General features: G+C 39.4%; 1 protein-coding gene across 14 annotated transcripts in view; it reads left to right on the forward strand.

Annotated features, from left to right (window-relative positions):
* Positions 1 to 21,339, forward strand: part of PPIP5K1 (diphosphoinositol pentakisphosphate kinase 1) — a 111,930-nt gene that overhangs the window by 38,615 nt on the left and 51,976 nt on the right. For all 14 annotated transcript variants that reach the window (XM_075207860.1, XM_075207859.1, XM_075207861.1 and 11 more), the window contains 10 exons: positions 1,709 to 1,794; positions 1,969 to 2,094; positions 8,330 to 8,451; positions 9,161 to 9,343; positions 10,401 to 10,542; positions 11,746 to 11,969; positions 12,305 to 12,432; positions 12,924 to 13,038; positions 14,494 to 14,601; positions 15,680 to 15,796. In XM_075207860.1, the coding sequence (XP_075063961.1) occupies positions 1,709 to 1,794; positions 1,969 to 2,094; positions 8,330 to 8,451; positions 9,161 to 9,343; positions 10,401 to 10,542; positions 11,746 to 11,969; positions 12,305 to 12,432; positions 12,924 to 13,038; positions 14,494 to 14,601; positions 15,680 to 15,796 (1,351 nt within the window). The remainder of the gene's footprint in view (positions 1 to 1,708; positions 1,795 to 1,968; positions 2,095 to 8,329; positions 8,452 to 9,160; positions 9,344 to 10,400; positions 10,543 to 11,745; positions 11,970 to 12,304; positions 12,433 to 12,923; positions 13,039 to 14,493; positions 14,602 to 15,679; positions 15,797 to 21,339) is intronic.

Raw genomic sequence — 21,339 nt, forward strand, 5'->3', positions numbered from 1 at the left:
ATGTCTGCTATAGCATATATTACTGATAATATTCAAACATGCAGACTTGTGAGAAAAAAAAATTAGCTTGGCTTAACTGTTAGCATACATTAAAGGAACCTTGATGTTCCATGACCTATGTAAAAGGCATTCAGCCTGTTGCCTAGACGTTTATATACTCATGGAGCTCATCTGTGAGTTCTAATATCTTTATATTTTAAATTCAAGCTTTGAAACCTTGGACATTTATCTACAACAGTCAGATGTAAAGTTCACTTGCTGTCTTGAAAAAATATTTGTAAACTATTACTGTTTTCATTATTCTTAAAACACTTCCAAATACCAAATGAAGCAGAATTCATGGTGATTACTTTTTATTTATAAGGCGTCGCAAGGCTTCCACAGTGCCATACAGAGGGGTTAGAACACACAACAAAGTTATAAAATTACACAAGTACATACATAATAGAACAATGGGTACAGATAAGCAAAATAATAAATGCATGGATGCAATAAACAGAACAAATCGCATAACACACAAGTAATTCAGCATAAGACAAAACTGGGACATTGAGGAGGACTGAGAGTGGGAAGACACGAGGCACAGGGTGCAGACACGAAGCACAGGGCAGAGGAGCCTGCCATGAGAGCTTACAGGAGTTTATGGTGCAGAGGTCTGCAAGATACTGAGGCTAGGATGTAGAGAGACCCAGATGGGGCCGTGCTGGTGCAGGGCCCTAGGATGGTCCAGATGGTGCAGAGGCTTATTTAGGCAATGGCCAGGATGGTGCAGGGACCTAGAAGATACAGAGGCCATGATTGGCAGCTGGGCTTTTTTAAAAAAGAAAACACACACAATTTGCACTGATGTGAAGCACAAGTTACAAAGAGATAAGGTGAGGTTAGATTCAGATTTGGAGAGGATGAGAGTTTTAGCAGATTATGTACATACCTGGGGATAAAAGAGGAGAAAGATGGTTAGCTGTTGTGGTGTTTAGCTGTGCATTTCCAAACACTTTGTGATAATAACGCTCAGGGGTAAATTTATCAAGCTGCGGGATTTAAAAAGTGGAGATGTTGCCTATATCAACCAATCAGATTCTAGCTGTCATTTATTTAGTACATTCTACAAAATGAATCTGATTAGAGCTCTAGGCAACATCTCCACTTTTCCAAACTCGCAGTTTAGTAAATTTACCCCTTAGTGGGCAGCACGATGGCTAGCTAACTGGTTAGCACTTCTGCCTCACAGCACTGGAGTCATGAGTTCAATTCCCGAACATGGCCTTATCTGTGAGGAGTTTGTATGTTCTCCCCGTGTTTGAGTGGGTTTCCTCCGGGTGCTCCGGTTTCCTCCCACACTCAAAAAAACATACTGGTAGGTTTATTGGCTGCTTTCAAATTGACCCTAGTCTGTGTTTGTGTGTATGTGTTAGGGAATTTAGACTGTAAGCTCCAATGGTGCAGGGACAGATGTGAATGAGTTCTCTGTACAGTGCTGCTAAATCAGTGGCGCTATATAAATAATTGGTGATGATGATGATAGTGTAGAGAAACACCAACTCAATTACACCCAACACTTCTCCTCTTAGATTGGTGATTTATAGTTTGTCATAGTCAGTTAGGAACTGTAATGTTTTGGGTGATAAAAGTTACTTACATTTAATTAAGATTTATTCAAAAGTTATTTAAAAAAATGTGTTTACCTATGGTGCGTTTTCCTTTCCAGGTATGGACATTTCTCTGGTATTAATAGGAAGGTGCAGCTGACATATCTGCCCCATGGGCATCCAAAGTCGTCCAGTGAGGATGAAGGTAAAACCAATTAAGGCATTTTATGTATCGGTTGGCTTTCACAGGTTATGGTGGCCTGAATGGGTATTCCTCCTAACATTTTTGTGAATGATTTATTGACTGATGATAAAGTTTTTGTGTGTGCAGTAGCTGCTGAAATTCACCCATGAATGTCATTGTGGTCTGTCTTCACAGATGCTCGGAAGGACTGTCCCTCTTTATTACTAGTCCTGAAATGGGGTGGTGAACTGACACCAGCTGGGAGAGTCCAGGCAGAAGAGCTAGGGCGGGCATTTCGCTGTATGTACCCTGGAGGGCAAGGTATGCTTTCTTCATCATTTCGCCACACTTTTCTCTTCTGCTTTCCATTACTGCCTTGTCTACATCTGCTCCTTGTCATCCTGTCTGTAGCAAGGCACCTGTGTTACTTCTAATCCTGCTTTTGTTTCTTTTTCACTTCATGTTTTTATTTTACTGATAACAAGTTGTGTTCTTTTACTTCTTATTCAAGCATTCACTTATTCTAAACTTTGTTTTTCTCTATTCAACCCTTTTCATTATGACCCTCTAAATTTATGTTCTAGTGAAGCTACACATCCTCTGATGACACATTAATTGTGTCCTTGGTTAACCCTTTGTCCTCTCTATTTATCAACATATTCTAGTAGATGGTAACATCCCGGCTTTGGGCTGTAGCTCTCCTGTAGAGTTCGGTAAGAGCCATGAGTGCCGGCGTGATTTGCACAGTCCCTTTAACTGCATTGGGGAAATCCCATCCCTTCCAACTAAACAAGGCACTGGATCCACTGCCATACAACTAACTTCTGTAGGAAGTTTATAAATATATTTAACAATCCCCCTCTTAAGTTTGATTGTTGTATATCCAATTTGTGATACAGAAGAAGCCCAGGAGCTGGTCGGTTTAGAGCATGCAAAGTGTTATATTGGACCAGTGTACATTTGATATTATACAAAGTTATCAGCTTTACTATACACACTTAGCCTCATGTTTAAAAAAAAAAAAAATGTATTTTGCTTTAATTTTTTTAAAAATGTTTTACACTGTTTGTAAAATGTGACAAAGCAATAGGAGTTCCTCTCGAGGCAATTAAGCTCCAGGGTGCCATGGTTTTTGATAATTATTTATGAAAAAGTGAGCACACACTATAAACACATTTTAAAGACCTATTTAGCCATTAAACAATTAAATACATTTGCACTTTGTTTTATACCTAACAGCAAATTTGATTGAGCTGGTTGAAATATTAGACCCTATCTATTTACATGTTACAATGAAAACAATTATTTAAAGAAAATAGACACTTATGAATATAGAGATACCATGTAGTCTTTGCTCCATAGAGATAAAAGGGAACATTATACTAATGACGATCACTGCTGTTGTACCGTTCTTTTTCGTTTAACTTGGAGCTGTCCCCGAGGGCACAGACAATAATGTCACCGATGTGTACCAACATTTCTATTATACCGGGTATGACATCTCGGTATTGCAAGATTTTTATACATGAGGCCAAATTGTATTTTAAGAATTCAGATCACTATGATTTATGTTGTATATTTGCCCCAGTGGCATCAGATTCTAAAAGGGTAATATAAAACAAAAAAATTATAAATACAAGTTTTAAGATGATACATTTAAAGTGCTGTTCTTTGTTTAATCTAAAATGTGTATGCTAGTGGCTTTTTCGGTTCTGGGAGTACTGCATTTGTTGTGTAACAATCATCTTCTGTGATCTGTTATCAGTAGGCCAAAATTACATCTACCATCAATCTTAATGTTAGCAGGGAATATTTCCACATAGAGTACATCCTGTTTCTTTATATTACTCCTTTACTGAGCCTCCATTCTAATTGGGTAAATGTTTTGTGGCCTTGTATGTTCTGTTAACAGTGAAATTTAACACTTGAAGACTTTAACATTGTTTTTGCTTGTTTATTATAAAGTTATGACATAAACATATACTAATTATTGTTAGTAATTTAGCCCTAATGTTTTGTCATGTTTTTGTCAACCAATAAAACCTTGTGCCATGGATTTCAGAGCTGAAGAGAGAATTTCTTTGTTGTGGTAGAAAATCTATACATTGGGTAGGAAACATTTCTTTAGCTGCTGTGATCTGTCATCACAGTACACACTATGTGCACAACTGCTATTTATGATTAAGAACACAAAAATGAAAGGATTCATTAATGCCTGGTCTATCATCTGCTAATACACAGATGCGGGGCATAACTATAAGAGCCTGGAAGTGAGGGGGCTAGACGATGCCTGTTCATCCACTACACGGACCCCTCTATCTACGCTTCCAAGCTTAAACGGGAGTTGGCGCATGCAGTAAAGACCTGTTTGGGGTCTTCAGTGCTCATGCACTGGCGATTGCATGTGACACTCTCTGCATAGATCAGTTGCTTGGCCTAATTCCCATGCAACTAGATCTGATTGCTAATTATAGACACGTGGATCACCACATTAGGCAGATTCAGTTGCTTAGTGCGGTGATCAAGTAACTGAATCATATAGCGGAGTCCTGTTACTGCTGTCAGCTGCTCGAAATAACAACTAATCATTTGTTTTGCCTTTGATTTTGCTGACCTACTGATAAAGCATTTGCAGCAGTTGGGACCAATTTGGTGTAAAACAATTAAATTGACAATCCATTGTTGCACAGTTTAACCCATTGTTTGCTTTGTGTAGGTGTATAATGGTTTTACTTGTTTGGCTATTAATTCAGCACCTGTTACCCAAAATGTAATGATTTGGTCTCAAGACCTTTAACTTTAAAGCTGTACTAATGTGATTACTATAGTGCCCAAACTACTTTGCCAACCACAGCACATATAATAAATCCTTCATTAAGCCAATGTAAAAAAAATAAAAATAATTATGGAGCTTATTTATCCTTTTGTTGTCTGCCCTATACTAAATCTACATCTTGTTGCACTGGGCCTTAGCATAACAGATTGTATATCTACATTCCGAATGACTATGCTCCAAATCATTGACGACCTTCGTTTCCAGTAGTGTGCCCACAATCTGAGTTACTTGACACCCATGTCCACTATCAGTAAAACCAATCTAAAAATAAAAAGCTGCTTGTGTCCATGTACACTCACAGTATATTTTACATAAACAAAACTATGTTCTTTGGTTATTGGCACTATAGCTTTGTCATAGCTCAGTAAATAGACATATTTAGTACCCATTTGGAGAACAAACTGATGAAATACTTGGTTAATTTCTATATGCATAAATTGTGAGAAAGGAACTATGGGAAGAATTCTGAAACATATATTGTTTCACTTCGATACACCATGCCAGCCTTAACAATTGGTTGTCTCTTTTAGCTCCTCCTCTTCTTTAGTGTCTTTCGTATCCCATTTGCAGGTCAGCACCAATGATTCCTCTGGTTCTGGGCCAGCACTTCAGGTTCATTTGTTTCCCCTTTGATCTTGCTACATCCCCAGAACCTTCATCAAGGTTTTAGTTATCCTGGTAGCAGAATCAAGGAAACCGGATATTACTCTCTGCCTTATGTGGACAACATCCTACTCATGGGAAGTTCAGAGCACACTATTCAAATCAGGACAACTCAGATAATATAGTTTTTGCAGGAGCATGGCTTTATCATAAACAGGGCAAATAGTTATCTTATCCCCTCTCAGAAAATAAGCTTCCTGGGTGTCCAGATAGGCACTGATTGAGACAAGGTGTCTTTTCATGAAGAGAGATGGATCAAAATCCAGCCTCAGCAACGGTTTGTGGTACAGATTATATTTTGCCTTCTGGGGATGCTTTCCTCAACCATAAGTATTCTCCACTAGGTGAGGCGGCATATGCAAAATCTTCAGTTAGATCTACTTACTCAGTGGGATTGCTAACAAACATCTCTATATCACGTCAATCGGATGAAGAGAGCTACCAAGAAGTCCCCCAAGTGGTGGCGATCCAAAATTGTCCAAATGGACAATACTCATAAGACTCTAGTGCAACAGGCTGGGGGCCAATCTGTCAAATGGGGTGCAAGGTACATGGTCACAAAGTAAAAGAATACTACATGTGAACATCCTGTAAATGAGGGTAGTTTGGAAGGCACCTTCATAAACCATCAAAGGAGGTACCAAGAGCAAGAACGTTATGGCAGAAGTGTCAAAAGTCACTTCCTGGTTGGAGAACAATCAAAGGTTTCTCTTGGTGCTTCATGTGGCAGGCTGGGAAAATGTCTTAGCCGATTATATCAGTCGAAGGCCAGTTCATCCTGGAGACTGGACTCTGCATCTAGGAACCTGTCAGTTACTAAAAAAAAGATTGGTCTCCTTCAAATGTTTCTAATGGTGTCCAACCAAAACAACATATTTCGATTTTCCTCTTGCCACAAATTTTCAAGAACAGAAGACATCTTTCAGTTCCATGGCCTTTCAAACTAGGATATGTCTTCTCTCTGTTCCCTCTCATTGTTTGCACCCTAAAGAAAATCAAAAATGAAAAGGCAGAGGTCATGGCAATTCTTCCATTCAGCCCACGAGCCCATAGTTCTCAGTACACTGGGGAACGCTCTTAGAGCAACAAGGGCCTCTTTTTCTTTGGCCCGATCTCCTGTGCCAGGACCCAATTCTTCATACGAATCTGAAAGTGTTCTCTCCGATGGCATGAGCGGACGGGAATGGAATCTCTGATAGTCATTGACATACTCCTTCAGCCAAGGACAAAATGCTCTTCTGTGGTCTATGATGAAATTTGGAAAAGGTAAGCTGAATCCAGCCTCTGCCAGTATCTCACATGTTTCTTCCGGATGACCTTGGCAAAGGTCTTGCTCTTTCAGCTCATAGTGTCTTTTGGTACACTAAGTTAGCCTCTGAGGTTCTTATTATCAGGTTTTATTTTTCAAGCAGTTTTAAATCCTTTGTGGCACCATGGGATTTCAATTTAATTCTGAACACTTGAATATCTGATCCATTTGAACCATTGCAAGAAATTCCTCTCGGGTATTATACACTTAATGTAGTATTTCTTGAGGCAACTACTTTTGCTCATAGAACTACAGGCTTTATGGTGCAAAGAGCCTTTTTTAATGGCTATACAGATAATTTCAGTACTAATCCATCCCTCTTAACTAAAGTCAAGGCCATCTGGAGATGGATAACAGAAAATATTATACAGGCATACAAGAGGAATACAGGAATTCTTTAAGCTCATTCACCGAGGGCAGTAGCAATTGTGTGGGCACGTAGGGCTCAGGCATTAACAGTGAATCTCTGCAAAGCTGCGGAATGGTCATCTATTCATACCTTCAACATACGGTATTTTTTTTATTTTTTATTATCCCTCCCTATTATCTTGCTGCTCCCATCATAAAGCTGCCATAGAGGATTGAATTGGAAAGGAGCTAATTAAGTTTACGGTTTATTCCTCTTGCTGGAAATACTCCACGGCAGCCTGATATTGCCTTATATTTTTCTGGGACAGCTTTGGAAATTTCTCAGATACCAGGGAAATAGGAGGAGCAGCACTATAATAGTAACTGGGGGCCTCTACCTTGGGCTAGAAGGGGCCACTCGTTGTTAAAGGCTGCCATGGAATATTTGAGGAAAGAGAGATTAATGGTATATATAATTAACTACTTTCCCATTTTATCTGTTTTTCCTTATATAATGAGATACAAAAAGATGTGTACAAAAATGTGCCATAAATAGAAAGGCCTATTAGTCCCAAAATAAATAATCTAATTCACCAGAGTTGGCTGCTATTGTTATTCCTTGTAAACCTGACACACCTCCTAAACGCCAATTTTAGTGTGGGCATTAAAGTATGAAATTCCCTCAGTCATGATGGTGTTAAATAATGGTGGTAGTAGCAGAGGTGACAAGGCTGCTGCTTTTAATATTCTGTTTTCTCCCAGTGCATACATTTTCTGCCACAGACAATGCTTTGTACAGTGTTCCCACTTGTCCACTTAGTCCTGTGAGTCACACTATTTAGGGAGAGCAACATTTTCCTTGTCTGCTGTCTTTTGGAAATTGTCCAGAGCATCTTGCATTAATAAATGATGTTGTTTTTTTTTGTTTCATAATAGAAAGACTGAAGCAACTACTTGCACATTTAATGGGATACCCGTGGCAATTGTTAATTTGTATTTATTTTTTTAGCAACGCTTCTACCATTTAAATTTAAAGTTTTATGATGGATCACCTTTACAAAATACTTTGTAATCGTTAACCTGACACACATTTAGAACTGCAGTATATAAAAATGGCTGCCTTTTTCACAGAGAGTTCAAGCATATATCAACATTGGCTCTAGCAGTAATAAAACCTAACTAATTAGGTCAGCTTTACTTTGTATGGCAGTTTGTGGGATTTATTGTTATGTATTTCAGATGGTCTTTTATTCTAGTACTCTCCAATTTCTAGGCATTTATCATAGCGTTCAATTACCTACATGAAATCCCTGCTAAGATAATGCACATATCCAGTATATTTTGCTACATAAAATACTGCAGATGACTGAATGACATTGACTTTTCCTGATGCATTGCAGGAGACTATGCAGGCTTTCCAGGATGTGGTCTTCTACGTTTGCACAGTACCTACCGCCATGACCTCAAGATTTATGCATCTGATGAGGGACGGGTGCAGATGACTGCTGCTGCTTTTGCAAAGGTGCTTATAGAATTCAAGTATGCATCTTACGGTCATATCTGTTATGCTTACTGAAGGTAACAAGTCTGCAGTACATATCCACTATAGGTTCATTATGGACAACGGAACATAAAACAAATGTGTATAACTTAAAGTGAGGGACGATAGCTTTTTGTGATGGAGGAGAAGAGAAAATAATAAAACTATTTTTTAGCAAAGCTTCAGAGAAATAAATAATACTAATAGACTAAGTTAATAATGTATTTGACCTTCAATTCTGAACGTTTTCAATTGTTGGGCTTCATTGACCTTAAATTAGCAAACTGTGTCATTCAGGGAATGGTGCCACTTAGTGTGCAATACTCCATATCTGCTGCCGTGTTTGCTTGACGCATCGTTATTGGCATAATACCCAATACTAATAATATTCAATACTGGTGTTTATTTTATTTTTCAGACTGAAAACTGTTGTCTAAGTGAATGCTAGGAATGTTTATTTTATTGAGATTACATAATTTTAATGGTTGTTTTTTCTATTTTTTTTTGCACATACTGTTCACCCTAACACCATTAGAAGCACAACATTAGTTATTCATATAAATTGTACACTCTTACTGTGCTAGAGCTGTTGATTTTAGCATTGTCTCACAAATTGTGCTGTTGTTTTTTTTTTACTGTAAAGTTTTTAACATATACAGCTCTCAATATATGAACAATGTGATGTCTACAGGGTCTCTTGGCTTTAGAAGGTGAGCTTACACCTATCCTTGTTCAGATGGTAAAAAGCGCTAACATGAATGGTCTCCTGGACAGCGACAGTGATTCTTTAAGCAGCTGCCAACAGAAAGTGAAGGCTCATCTACATGAGATCATGCAGAAGGATGCAGATTTCACTGAGGAGGACCAAGAGAAGGTAGAATAGTGTTATATACCTGTAAGGTCACTTTCTAGCGTATATAAAAGCATTCAGAAGCTCACAAATGCTGATTAAAAGTATTCCGCACTGTGATCCAAAATTGTCCAAATTGTAGCTCGCAACTACCGAGTTAGAGAGATGTAGACTTTAGTTCTGTGTAGTATATGATTTATCAACATTGAATTAAAATACAGTCTATATTGCTTAATTTTAAAATATCTTCTACAGGACAGTATGTCACAACTGAAAGAAAGAATGAATGTCTTAAAGAGGAACTCCGCTCTTGTTTTGTAAGCAAGAGTTATCCAGGTAGAATCCTGGTGGAGGTCAATCTCTTGGGACCCTATTGCTTACTTTTCCTTTACCACTTAAACAGAAGTGGAAGACTCTATCTTCTCAGCTTTTATTAAAACAGAATTTGTCCTGAAAATGGCAGATTGGACCGGAGTAACAGAGGTCCAGTTAGGTGCCATCTTTAGTGTGCACTACTTGATTTGAGTTTTATCATATTGCTCCATTTCTACAGTTATTGCAGGAGTTAGAAGGTACTAAAGAGTAAGTGGACACCTACAACACTGACCCAGAAGTCTTAAGATAAATCATACCATGTGTATGTGTTGTATTTATAAGAGTTATACTTCTAGAGGGAAATGGTAAAGTGACCATTTGAAACTTATGAAAAGTCCTCCAAGAAGCAAAAATGTATTAATGTAAATCTATGTATTGGACATCTAGATGCAGCGGTCAGTAGGTGTTTTTTTCCAGGCAGTAATTGTGGCCCAGAGGAGACACTTATGGGGAGCTTGGTAGGGGAAACACTCAATTTTGAGTGGAATTATTAAATATTATTATTTATTGCTTGATTACATGTTTGTAATGGCCACGGTTACAGTGGAGGGTACCTCAATTTTGTTTGAGTCACCAAAGGGAGGGTTTGTTTTCGTCATGCATGAACCTCCACTGTAAGGCTTTTTACTATTCATGTGACTCTAAATGTATGTGTTTTTGTTTGTGCTGAATGTTATTCAGTTATTTCTTTCTAACGTTCCCCCAGCTGGCCCCCACAAGCAGCACATCTCTGATTAACTCCATGGAATCCATAAAGAATCCTGTGAAAACATGCGACCAAGTGTTTGCCCTTATTGAAAATCTAACATCACAGATTCAAGAACGCCTGGAAGATCCGAAGTCTGCAGGTAAACTTTTAACACCACAAGCAATTGTTCTTCAGATTATTTAAAGATGTCTTTGTGATGTTAAATACTTTTGTGTCAAAAAAGACAAAAGTATTATAGGATATCATGATGTATCATGATACAGTGTCCAAGGTGCCCTGAGGGAATATACAATGGAGAGACCAAGCAAAACTGCAATCCAGGATGAATTTACACAGACACACAATATGGAAGTCTCTGGACACCCCCGTGGGTAAACACTTCTCTGGACCAGGACAAAGTATAACAGATTTAAAAGTCTTAATACTAAAAGATCTTTTTAAAAATGACAGGGAGAGAAAAATATGGGAATTCAAACTGATAAGAACATTCCAGTCATTAACTCAAGGACTCAATATAACACCTGGATTTATGACCCACTACATGGACACACTTCACACCCCACAGCAGAGCAACTCCAGATCTCTGAACACCTAGGACTTTTTACACTTCCATCCTAAGGAAAACCTTTGTTTTATTACTTTAGCTTATGTTAATGATGTATCTACCCGCCTCCCTCTGTAAAAATTTATTGATGTAACAGCTCTTAAATGTTGTGCCTTTTCCCCATTCATTCATTTGTAAACTTGCCTCATGAAGGGGCCTCTGTGCTCTGAAAGCTAGCAAATATAATACATTTTTTTGGGTTAGCCAATAAAAGTATCACTCCTATAATAATTTTGTCTTTTTTGACACTAAAGTATTTAACATCACATAGATTTTTCTGGCTAACACGGTACTGTAATAATAATAATCAAAAGTTATTTTTGCTACACATTTTAAAGTTTGTCTATTTATTGTCATATATATATAGCGCCACTATATTACACAGTTTTACATTTGTCATGCTAATATGGCTGCTTAAAGACTCAGTGGCCCATGGGTTACATTGTTTTGCTTTCAACAATTGTATGTTTCCAGCAAATTTGGATCCATGCTTTAGTGTATTTTCCCTTTTATTATGGTGTGGTATTTCTGTAGTAAATGGATTTTTGCTGCTTTTTCAATATTTATTGGTCTCCTATATTTATAGGTGTTCCCTGTCTGCTTCTTAAAATATAAACATTATTAAACAGTATATTGGTTGTTGTAAGCGTTGCAAGGTGTGTAATTGCTGCCATGATGCTATAGGATTTTGATGACTATGGGTGGACTTGCTGATGCTAACAGTGATCTTATCCGTAGATCTGCAGTTGTACCACAGCGAAACTTTAGAGCTGATGTTACAGCGATGGAGCAAGCTGGAGAGAGATTTCCGCATGAAGAATGGGCGTTATGATATCAGCAAGATTCCTGATATTTATGATTGCGTCAAGTACGATGTTCAGCACAACAGCACCCTTACACTGGAAGGGACAGATGAGCTCTTTAAACTTTCCAAATCATTAGCAGATATTATAATCCCACAGGTGGGTCTCTACTGACTTTGCATCCTGCTTTTTAACATTCTATTGATGCATGGTCATTTGTCTTGACATACTCTGGTACAGTGATATGTGGGAAAGCTACACCATCTTATTACTGACAGAGCACAAGCAGTTGCCTGAAACATAGGGAGATATTTGAACCACATGTGCTATTATTGGTACGGGATCTAATTTTTTGGGGTTGACATTTGTTCTAGTGCATAATTTAAAACATCTGTAAAACTCTGGTTGACATGCAGATTAGCTAACTTATTTTCCAAGTACTTTTTTGTTGTAGGCAATTGAGACATTTTATTCTCTTCTGACTGTCTTTGCAGGAATATGGGATTAATAAAGAGGAGAAACTGGAGATTGCAGTGGGATATTGTCTTCCTCTTATTAATAAGATCCAGTTGGACCTGCAGAGAACTCATGAGGACGAGTCTGTAAATAAGCTGCACCCTCTGTAAGATTTTCTTCATAGCAATGTCGTCTTTATAGATTAAATACTTATTTTATGCTCCAATGTAAAGTTATGTTACAGTTTGTTACATCTGATGGTTGTATATCACAGGGTGGTTAATGCAATACCTAAGCATTATCGCTTGGAAGAAATGTCATATATATCGGCCATATAACAATGACATCATTTGAATGCATGTATTTTGTAATACTTCAAGGTGTACAATACCTTGTAGGATTGTTAGATGGGAGGTTGTGATCTACTGCAAAATAGGTGCATTGTGTTATATACCGCTACAGTTGCTGCAGGCTGCTGAACAGATACCTGAAACAAAACTAAGTCAGGTGATCTTCGTCTGGCCCTCTAGTCTTCATTAATTGTAGTGTATAAGTTTTTGTGGTTGCGATATTGGTTTGCATCATGTAGTGTAATTATAGTCTATATTATTGTTTCATATATGTTGTCTTTACTTTTTTGTGTCTCTTTATCTTTAGCTATTCAAGAGGAGTCCTGTCTCCAGGGCGTCATGTTAGAACACGTCTGTACTTTACCAGCGAGAGCCATGTGCACTCCTTGTTAAGTATTTTTCGCTATGGAGGGCTCTTGGATGTGAGTGTGATTAAATGATCCTATTAAACGTATTTTTGCATTTTTAAATGTTCATTTAATGTTGCAACAAATCAAAGCTTGTCCATCAGATGTTGTAAGTGTTCAGTGGGCCACACACACATCATATGACCCATGGGCATAGTTGCTAACATTGCACTGCTGAGCAGGTGCATATAAGCATGTCTCAGTGGCCCTTCCTACACTACAACTCCCATCATGGCATCTTATTTTTAATGTGATATGCTGCATTTTAAATATTCCTCTTCTATAAATATTAACATATTCAGCGTACACAAAATATAGAAGGTTCGTATCACATATACTGAATTACAATCAGTTTATTGTAGAGTTTGACAAATGAAGACATTTCCAGAAACAAATCTTTAAAACCTGGGGCTATCCCTGGAAATTAGGAACAACTACGCTGGAGGGCCGAGCGCCCAGTTTATCATTCAGCTTGACAATACACAAGGTTGGACGATGACAGCACACATGGGCTGATTAGATCTTCTAACCACAGTTTCCACCATGCCTGATAATCGTTGTTGATATCGCCCATCGCCCTCTGCATTGTTGCATCAATTGCCAATACCAGATGCAATACTGTTGTGTGTGGGCACCCTTAAGTTCATTAAGTATTACAAAACATTTTGCTTATTTGGGTTATTCATAGTATAAAATATATGGCCACAGGATTGTTGTATGCAGCTCTCATGTCCAGCAGACATTAAGCACCTTAAGCATTTTTCCTACTGTTCTTGACATCAAAGTCCATGCATGGTTTATCCACACAGCCAAAGCAGCCGGTTAACCCACTGTGGGGTGGTGATGCCTTATCACCCATTGACCAGAAAACATTTCACTACTATCCTAATACTTGCACAGTGAGATGATATACTGTGCAATTCCTTCGGGTTCTCTTTACAATTGGGAAAAGCACAGTAAAAAAAACAATACTGGGTAATTCAGACAGACATAAAGAGGTAGGTGGACCCTTACAATCTATGGGGCAGTGGAAGTGACCTCAGAATGTTATATCACAATGATATTGTGATATGTTATTTATTTTCTTAGCGGCTAATTTATAGAATCCTAAAACTCTAACGAAGAAGCAGTGTCCTGCACATGCCTGGCCTACCGATTAGTATATTAATGGGATATGTTGGGGATTTATAAATATACAATTAAAGTAATCGTTTTAATTTAAAGAGATCATGTAAGTCATGATCAGCATTTTAAAATTATATTTACTCTTTTCTTGTTTACAGTTGTACGAATAATAAGGAGAACGTCCTTTGTCATATACTTGAATTGTGTTCTGTCATGTTGGAATAAATAATACTAGCACTTACATGTGACAATAATCGTTAAACCTATTGCTGAGTGTGGTAGATTATGGTATGTAAAAAAAACTTGTTTAAATACAATATATAATGCTAATACTGTATATTCTAGGACTCTAAAGATCAACAGTGGAAAAGAGCCATGGATTATTTAAGCGCAGTCTCGGAGTTAAACTACATGACCCAGATTGTTATTATGTTGTATGAGGACAACAACAAGGTAAGTTCTATAGAAGGCATTATATTTGCATGTAATAATGTCATTATTAAAGGAGTTATCCAGTTTCTAGCAAAACCCCATGTAGCAAGGAGGGACCTCAGATCCCCCCCTCCCCCAATAACCTTATTACCTGAAGCTGGGATCTGTATTGGACTGTGAGCTTTGAGTGCAGGATAACTCGCTCTGCTCAGATGAAGAGGACAGCATGGCCTGAGTTCTCCAGCGCAGCATGGTCCATACAGCTCCCATCTTGAGGATTCTGGGTTCAGGTAATGGGGTGTTCGGGTTTCTCTTATTTATTAAGAACTTAGAAGATTTCTTTTAAAAATAATATTTTTGCTTTAGACGAATACCTTCTTTTGTTAGACATGTAAGGGCACTTTCAAGTCGGCTTGAGAATTTGTTGGCACGTTCCTCTTTTTTTTTTTTTTCTCAATGTCTTGAATGATAAACCTGCACACAGCAGAGTTACATTTCAGATCAATAAAATAAACTGTGACTTGATATTTTATTGTTGTAATATTGAATGCAGGATTATAGTTAGACTTATTAGTGTCTTTTTTTAAATAGTAAAAAATATTTATAAATAAATGCCAGCTGTAAAAACCTTTCCTTTCCACATAAGCAGTTTCTATAGAGTATCCTTTCTCCTGGATTCATGCAGTAAGCCTGCTAATCACTTTGGGCCACTAATTGTAAAAATAAATTCCATATCTGCAAATACGAACAATCAAATACCATGTTTCTTTATAAGGGTGAGCTCTGGGTTACATTCCTAAAGCAGTATTATGATGTGCAGTTTAACAGAAGGACTTGTATATTGCAACACTAGTCAATGCGTCTTCAATGCGTGAAGTGACGCTTCTTTCATTAAGGTTGGCTTGTGCTGTGTAGTCACACTGTCATTGTGTGCAAACTGCAGATATGTTTTATGATTGCAACATTTTATAACTATGTTCTTCTTTTGGAATTAATTCCTTTTAAATCAATGCTCTGGAGATGTTTCTGTGTTGGTTTAGAGATTGGCTGGGTTTTCTTCTCTAAATCATTATCGTTGCCTCTACTTATGTATTGTCAGGACCCATCTTCTGAAGAGAGATTTCATGTAGAGCTTCATTTCAGCCCAGGAGTGAAGGGCTGTGAGGAAGATGAAAAGGCCCCTATGGGATTTGGATTTCGTCCGGCATCAGCAGAAGTAAGAGTGTCTTCTGTTTTCTAGATGAAGTGAAGGGTTTTACTGGAAATATACTTTCTTTTGTGTGGAAATGCAGCTCAGAAGCCAGATCCTGCTCTAAATTTTGAATCTGCTCTTGATTCGATTCTATTTAGTTTTGGGGGTATTTTTGTTTGTTTTTTGTTTTTTACACCTTATATAACATTATACATATGAAAATGGAATAATTTTTATGGTTGCTTCATCTCATCATAGTTTACTTTGACAATATTTATGGGAGAGAGATGCTCCTCTGGTGGTATATACAATATCGGGAACACATTATATATTTTAAAACAAGAATAGGCCCATGTCATTCTTTGGGGAGAAAAAAAATCTGAATATACTGTGTGTATGCCCCTAATTTCATGATAATATTTAGGTAAATAACTACATCAACTATGGGTGTACGGCAACAGACCGGATGATGCTCTTAAATTATGGAAGTGGTGCACATTAGGGCTAGGAGAGAGACTAATGAAGCAGAGAAATGCAGCTGGATAATAGAACACCCCCCCCCCCCCCATAGCAGAGGTTGCGATGGTATCTCTTAAGGTGCCAAGATCTGCCCGGGAAAAGTACACAGTACACTCCCAGCTTCTGCTACACTGCTGACAGAGACTCCTCTCCTGCTGCAGACTTGTACTAGTCTAGGAAGGCCAAGTACAACTATATCTATATTTTTACTAATATACACTCTGTGATACAGTATTGATATTTGATATTCATTGTTGGATAGCAGCATATGCTAGAGAAATTACTGCATCTCACAGTTGACTGGGACACAATATAGTGACAATATATTGGAAATCTCCAGAGCTAATAGGTAGCACGATGGACATAAAAATACAAATTGAACATCAAAATGTAGCAAATCAATAGAGGGAGTGCAAATCCTCTAATAAACAGACATACCAACCAAAAAGCAGATTGCGCATGAGATGTTCTGTTAAAGATAACTATGCATGGAGCTAAACAGACAAATAACTCGATATATAAATGTATATATGTTTACTCCAACAATAGATAAATACAGTACATAATAATAAAAATAATAAAACAAGTAAAATCCATATTCACATGAGATATTTCTCAAGCTAATAAGAACCTATATGGGTAAGGGTTCCAACAGGTGTCTCAACATAGAGCCTAAATGCTGACATAGAACGGAATGTCCATATGACCAAAGGAGTAATAGCTCTGTTTACGGATATGGACGAAGAAACTCTATTTCACCAGATTCCGGCTATAAGGTAAGATGACAAGTTCCCACAAGTGAAGCGGTGTATATAATCAAATGTATAGCTCCATAATAACAGCTGTATAGTGATATGTTAGCAGTGGAGCGGTCCGCTGTTAGTGGTATTCATTCAGCTGATATAATTAGTTGAGCTGGTGAGTAAATAGACCATCCAAATCTTACCCTTTAAGGGGTATACAGGTCCAAATCCCTGTCACGCCACACGAGCGGCTCAAACAGCTGGAGACTCCACAGTGTGTCTTGTGTGGTGCGCACCACCTAAATCCGTCCGGACTAATACTTAGGGTGTGCACCGGCCACTTTTAGTGTTTTGGGTTCTGATTAGCTTGAGGTTTTGGGTTCTGATTTGTTTTGCCAAAACATCCGACGAAAGGTTTTGGTTCTGATTTATTTTTAAAAAAGCATAAAAAGTGCTAAAAACCAGTTTTGTGGTTTTTTTTTCACTCATATGCTATTATTAACCTCAATAACATTCAATAACAATCATTTCCACTAATTTCCAGTCTATTCTGAACACCTCACAATATTGCTTTTAGGCCAAAAGGTTGCACCGAGGTAGCTTGAGCACATAATGCCAAAAAAAGAGGTACAAGATGGAATTGTTCTGGGCCCTCCCTCCCACCCCTCGCGAGATTCGAAGCGAGACTTGGACGACAGAGCCTCGTTTTCAATTTTTTGCCCGCCGGAAATATCCGAACAGTGTTCGGATCCGCACTGTTCGGGTGGGCTCGGATTAGCGGAATCCGAGCCCGCTCATCTCTAATACACAGAAGGATGTAAAGATGTTCCTCTTGAGGACACGATGTGCGTAATGCCTCTGGAGACAATGTATCAAGTGTCTTCACAATAGATGAGGCTAAACAGAGCTAATGCTCAGTAGTGGATATTCCGTGAATTAGGAGATGACAAACAGCGACGCGTTTCGTCCGTCCAAGCGGACTTTTTCAAGCTAACTAATATAGTGTCATACAACATATTCCAAGATACATCTTTTGACTGATAGTCAGCGATTAGATAGTATCTTTCATAGCCTTGTTTCTTGTATTGTATAATTGCTAGCTGTCTCCGTATATCCTATTCTGTGACTGTTATTCCTTTTATAATGTCTGATAAAGGGAAATCACCAAAAGCAAAATTCTTTGCTTTCTCAAAATGCAAGATAAAGTTTCCAAATGTACAGCAGGATCCGGGGGCTCTGGATAGATTGTGAGGCAGATTTCCAGGGCAGTATTTTGTTGTTAACGGAAGAACCAGGGTGGGCTATATCGCTGGCACAGTCGATGGGCACTTTGGTGCAGCTTCTTACCAGTCAGGCAGAGACTGCAGCACTGTCTGCGAGCTCTCCTTCTACCTCGAGAGGGGGAACTACAGTTTCTGTGGTACTCCAATAATAGGTTAATGACGGGACAGACCTAGAAACCGCTGGCTCTTCATCCTATATTGTTTCCCAGAGGGCTCCCGTAGGGGAGCCCGCTTGGTCTTCCTCTTTGTTTAGGGGAATTGATAGACTGTACAGGTGTTTCTAGACTCTCTGAGATCTTCTCAGTCTAGAACCAAACGTAAGAGCACCAATCATCCTCTTCTTTCAGTGTCAGATTCAGAAATATCATCTGAAGAGGATGGAGAAAGAAATTCCTTACTAGACAGACGGTCACTAGGTGACGGATGTTGAGGATTTTCACAGAAATCAAGGCATTGAGGATCTGGTCTTCGCAGTTAGAAGGACCTTAGACCTTTAGACATAGATGAGCCTACTGCTGCAAATCGGGGGCTTTTAAAAAAAAAAAAAAAAAAGAAGCAGTCTGTTTTCCCCCTTCTTCTGAGTTAAGGGAAATTGCGAAGGCAGGTTGGTCTCAACCAGACCGCAAGGTAGTAGTTCCTAAAAGATTCATGGCATTGTAGCCTCTACATTTGGAGGATATTAACCGTTGGGAAGTACCAAGGGTTGACACTCCGGTAGCACGCCTGGCGCGTCACACCACTTTGCCAGTCCCGGACTCGGCTTCCCTTCAGGACGCTACTGACAGGAAAGTGTAAGGATTTTTAAAATCCATCCATGTAGCTACAGGAGCTTCTTTTAGACCTATGTTATCCTCGGCATGGGTTGCCAGGGACATGGAGTCCTGAGCTGACCTGCTCGCAGCAGCACTTTAGGATTCTGACCTTCTCCCCCTGGCGCTGCACCTTAAAGAGGCATCAGGCTATTTAAATGAGGTGGCTCAAAATGCAGCCTCAATGTCTTCCGCTTTGTCTGGCTCAGTGGTGGCAGCAAGACGAACCCTTTGGCTTAGATCCTGGGAAGCCGATGCAGAGTCAAAGTGTTTCCTTGAGGCTCTTCCATACTTACGATCTGTACTGTTTAGCCATGAGCTGGGTAATATCATTTCTCAGGCGACGGGGGGTCAGGCCCCGCGTCTGTTGTTTTCGATCTCCTTACCGTTAGATCCCACAAGGAGACAAGCGATGTTACATAAATTCTTGAGAATGGGAGGCTCGGGACTAAAGATTGCACCCCTTTTCTTTTTCTGTAAATATAACATTTGTAGCATTTTATTTCATCGCTTCTCTTCTTTCTGCAGGGGTCATTTGTGCAGTTCCAGGAGTGCTGAGATGCCAGGGATTCTACTCAAACCTATTCTTGGTCTCAAAACCGGATGGTTCCTTTCACCCAATTCTCAATCTTAAGTCCCTAAATTTACACATGCGGGTGGAAAGATTTTGCATGGAATCTCTTCAGTCTAATAATAAATGGCCTGGAACCGGAAGAATTCCTTGCATCCATAGATATTCGGGATGCCTACTTGCACATTCCAATATAGGAGGGACATCGGTCCCTATTTCGTTTCACGATAGAAGCCTCTCACTACCAGTTCAGGGCGCTCCCATTTGGTCTCTCGTCAGTGCCAAGAGTTTTCACAAAGGTCATGTCGGTGATGGCCAGTTGTCTTCGTTCCAGAGGGGTCAGAATAGTGTTCTATCTGGACGATCTTCTCTTCAAGGCGGCATCCGCTCATCTCTCGAGTCAACATCTGGATCTCACTATCATGGTGTTGAAGTCTCACGGATGAATCTTTAAATCTAAACAAGTCCCAGTTAATCCCTTGACAACGAATGACATTCTTGGGTCTTATCATGGACACCATAGAACAGAAGGTGTTTCTTCCCGAGGACAAAGTCCGATCCATTCAGATCTTGACGACCCGGGTCTTGTCTCCACACAGTCCGTCCATGCTCCTATGTATGAAGCTCCTAGGGAAGATGGTCTCGACATTCGAGAGTATCCCTTACGGAAGTTTCCACTCCAGACAGTTTCAGTGGGATCTTCTATCAGAGTGATCAGGGTCTCACCTCAGATTGGACTCCCAGCCAGTCCGTCTGTCTCAGTAGACCCAGTCGTCCCTTAATTGATGGATAATTCGAGACCATTTGATTGTCGGCAGGTCGTTTGCTCCAGTGTCCTGGATAATCGTCACAATGGACGATTATCCAGGACACTGGATAACTGTCCATTGTGATGATTATCCATGGTCATCGCCCCAGAGACCCTGGGGCGATGACCCGTCATCTTCGCCTCCAGGGTCTCTGGTGACAAGCAGAAGCTGAGCTTCCAATAAACATTCTGGAGTTGAAGGCTATGTTAATGGCACTGAAGGGGGCTCAGGCTCTTCAGGGATTCCAGTTCGCCTCCAATCCGACAATGCCACAGCAGTGGCATACGTCAACAAATGGGAACCAAAAGTGCCAGGGCAATGCAGGTTGCTACTCAGATCCTGAAATGGGCGGAACTATTCATTCCCTCGCTTTCGGCAGTAATTATCCCAGGAGTGCTAAACTGAGAAGCAGACCTGTTTGTCTAAGCAGAGCATTTCCAGATGGCTTATTTCAACTTAAGTATGCTTACATCAGTGCGACCCGATCTGTGCACATTCGCGTTACTGTCCATTCCACCCGGTCAGTGGGAGCTTCTTGGGCCGCGCGAAATGCCGTCTCGGTGGAGCAGCTATGCCGAGCGGCCACCTGGTCCTCAGTACACACAGTTACTAAATTTTACCAGTTCAATGTGTTTGCGACGCTAGCTTTGGCCGTAGTGTTTTACAGGCCGGGCAATCACAGCGTTCCCTCCCTTAGGGGGACTATTTTTGTAAGTCCCCATAGTAGCAGTGTCCCCCAGAATGATGAAAGAGAAAATGGGATTTTTATACTCGCGATTAAATCCTTTTCTCTGTTTCCATCTGAGGAACACTGCGTTCCCTCCCTTCTGCTC

This window comes from Mixophyes fleayi, chromosome 4 (assembly GCF_038048845.1).
Source record: "Mixophyes fleayi isolate aMixFle1 chromosome 4, aMixFle1.hap1, whole genome shotgun sequence".
NCBI classification, from domain to species: Eukaryota; Metazoa; Chordata; class Amphibia; order Anura; family Limnodynastidae; genus Mixophyes; species Mixophyes fleayi.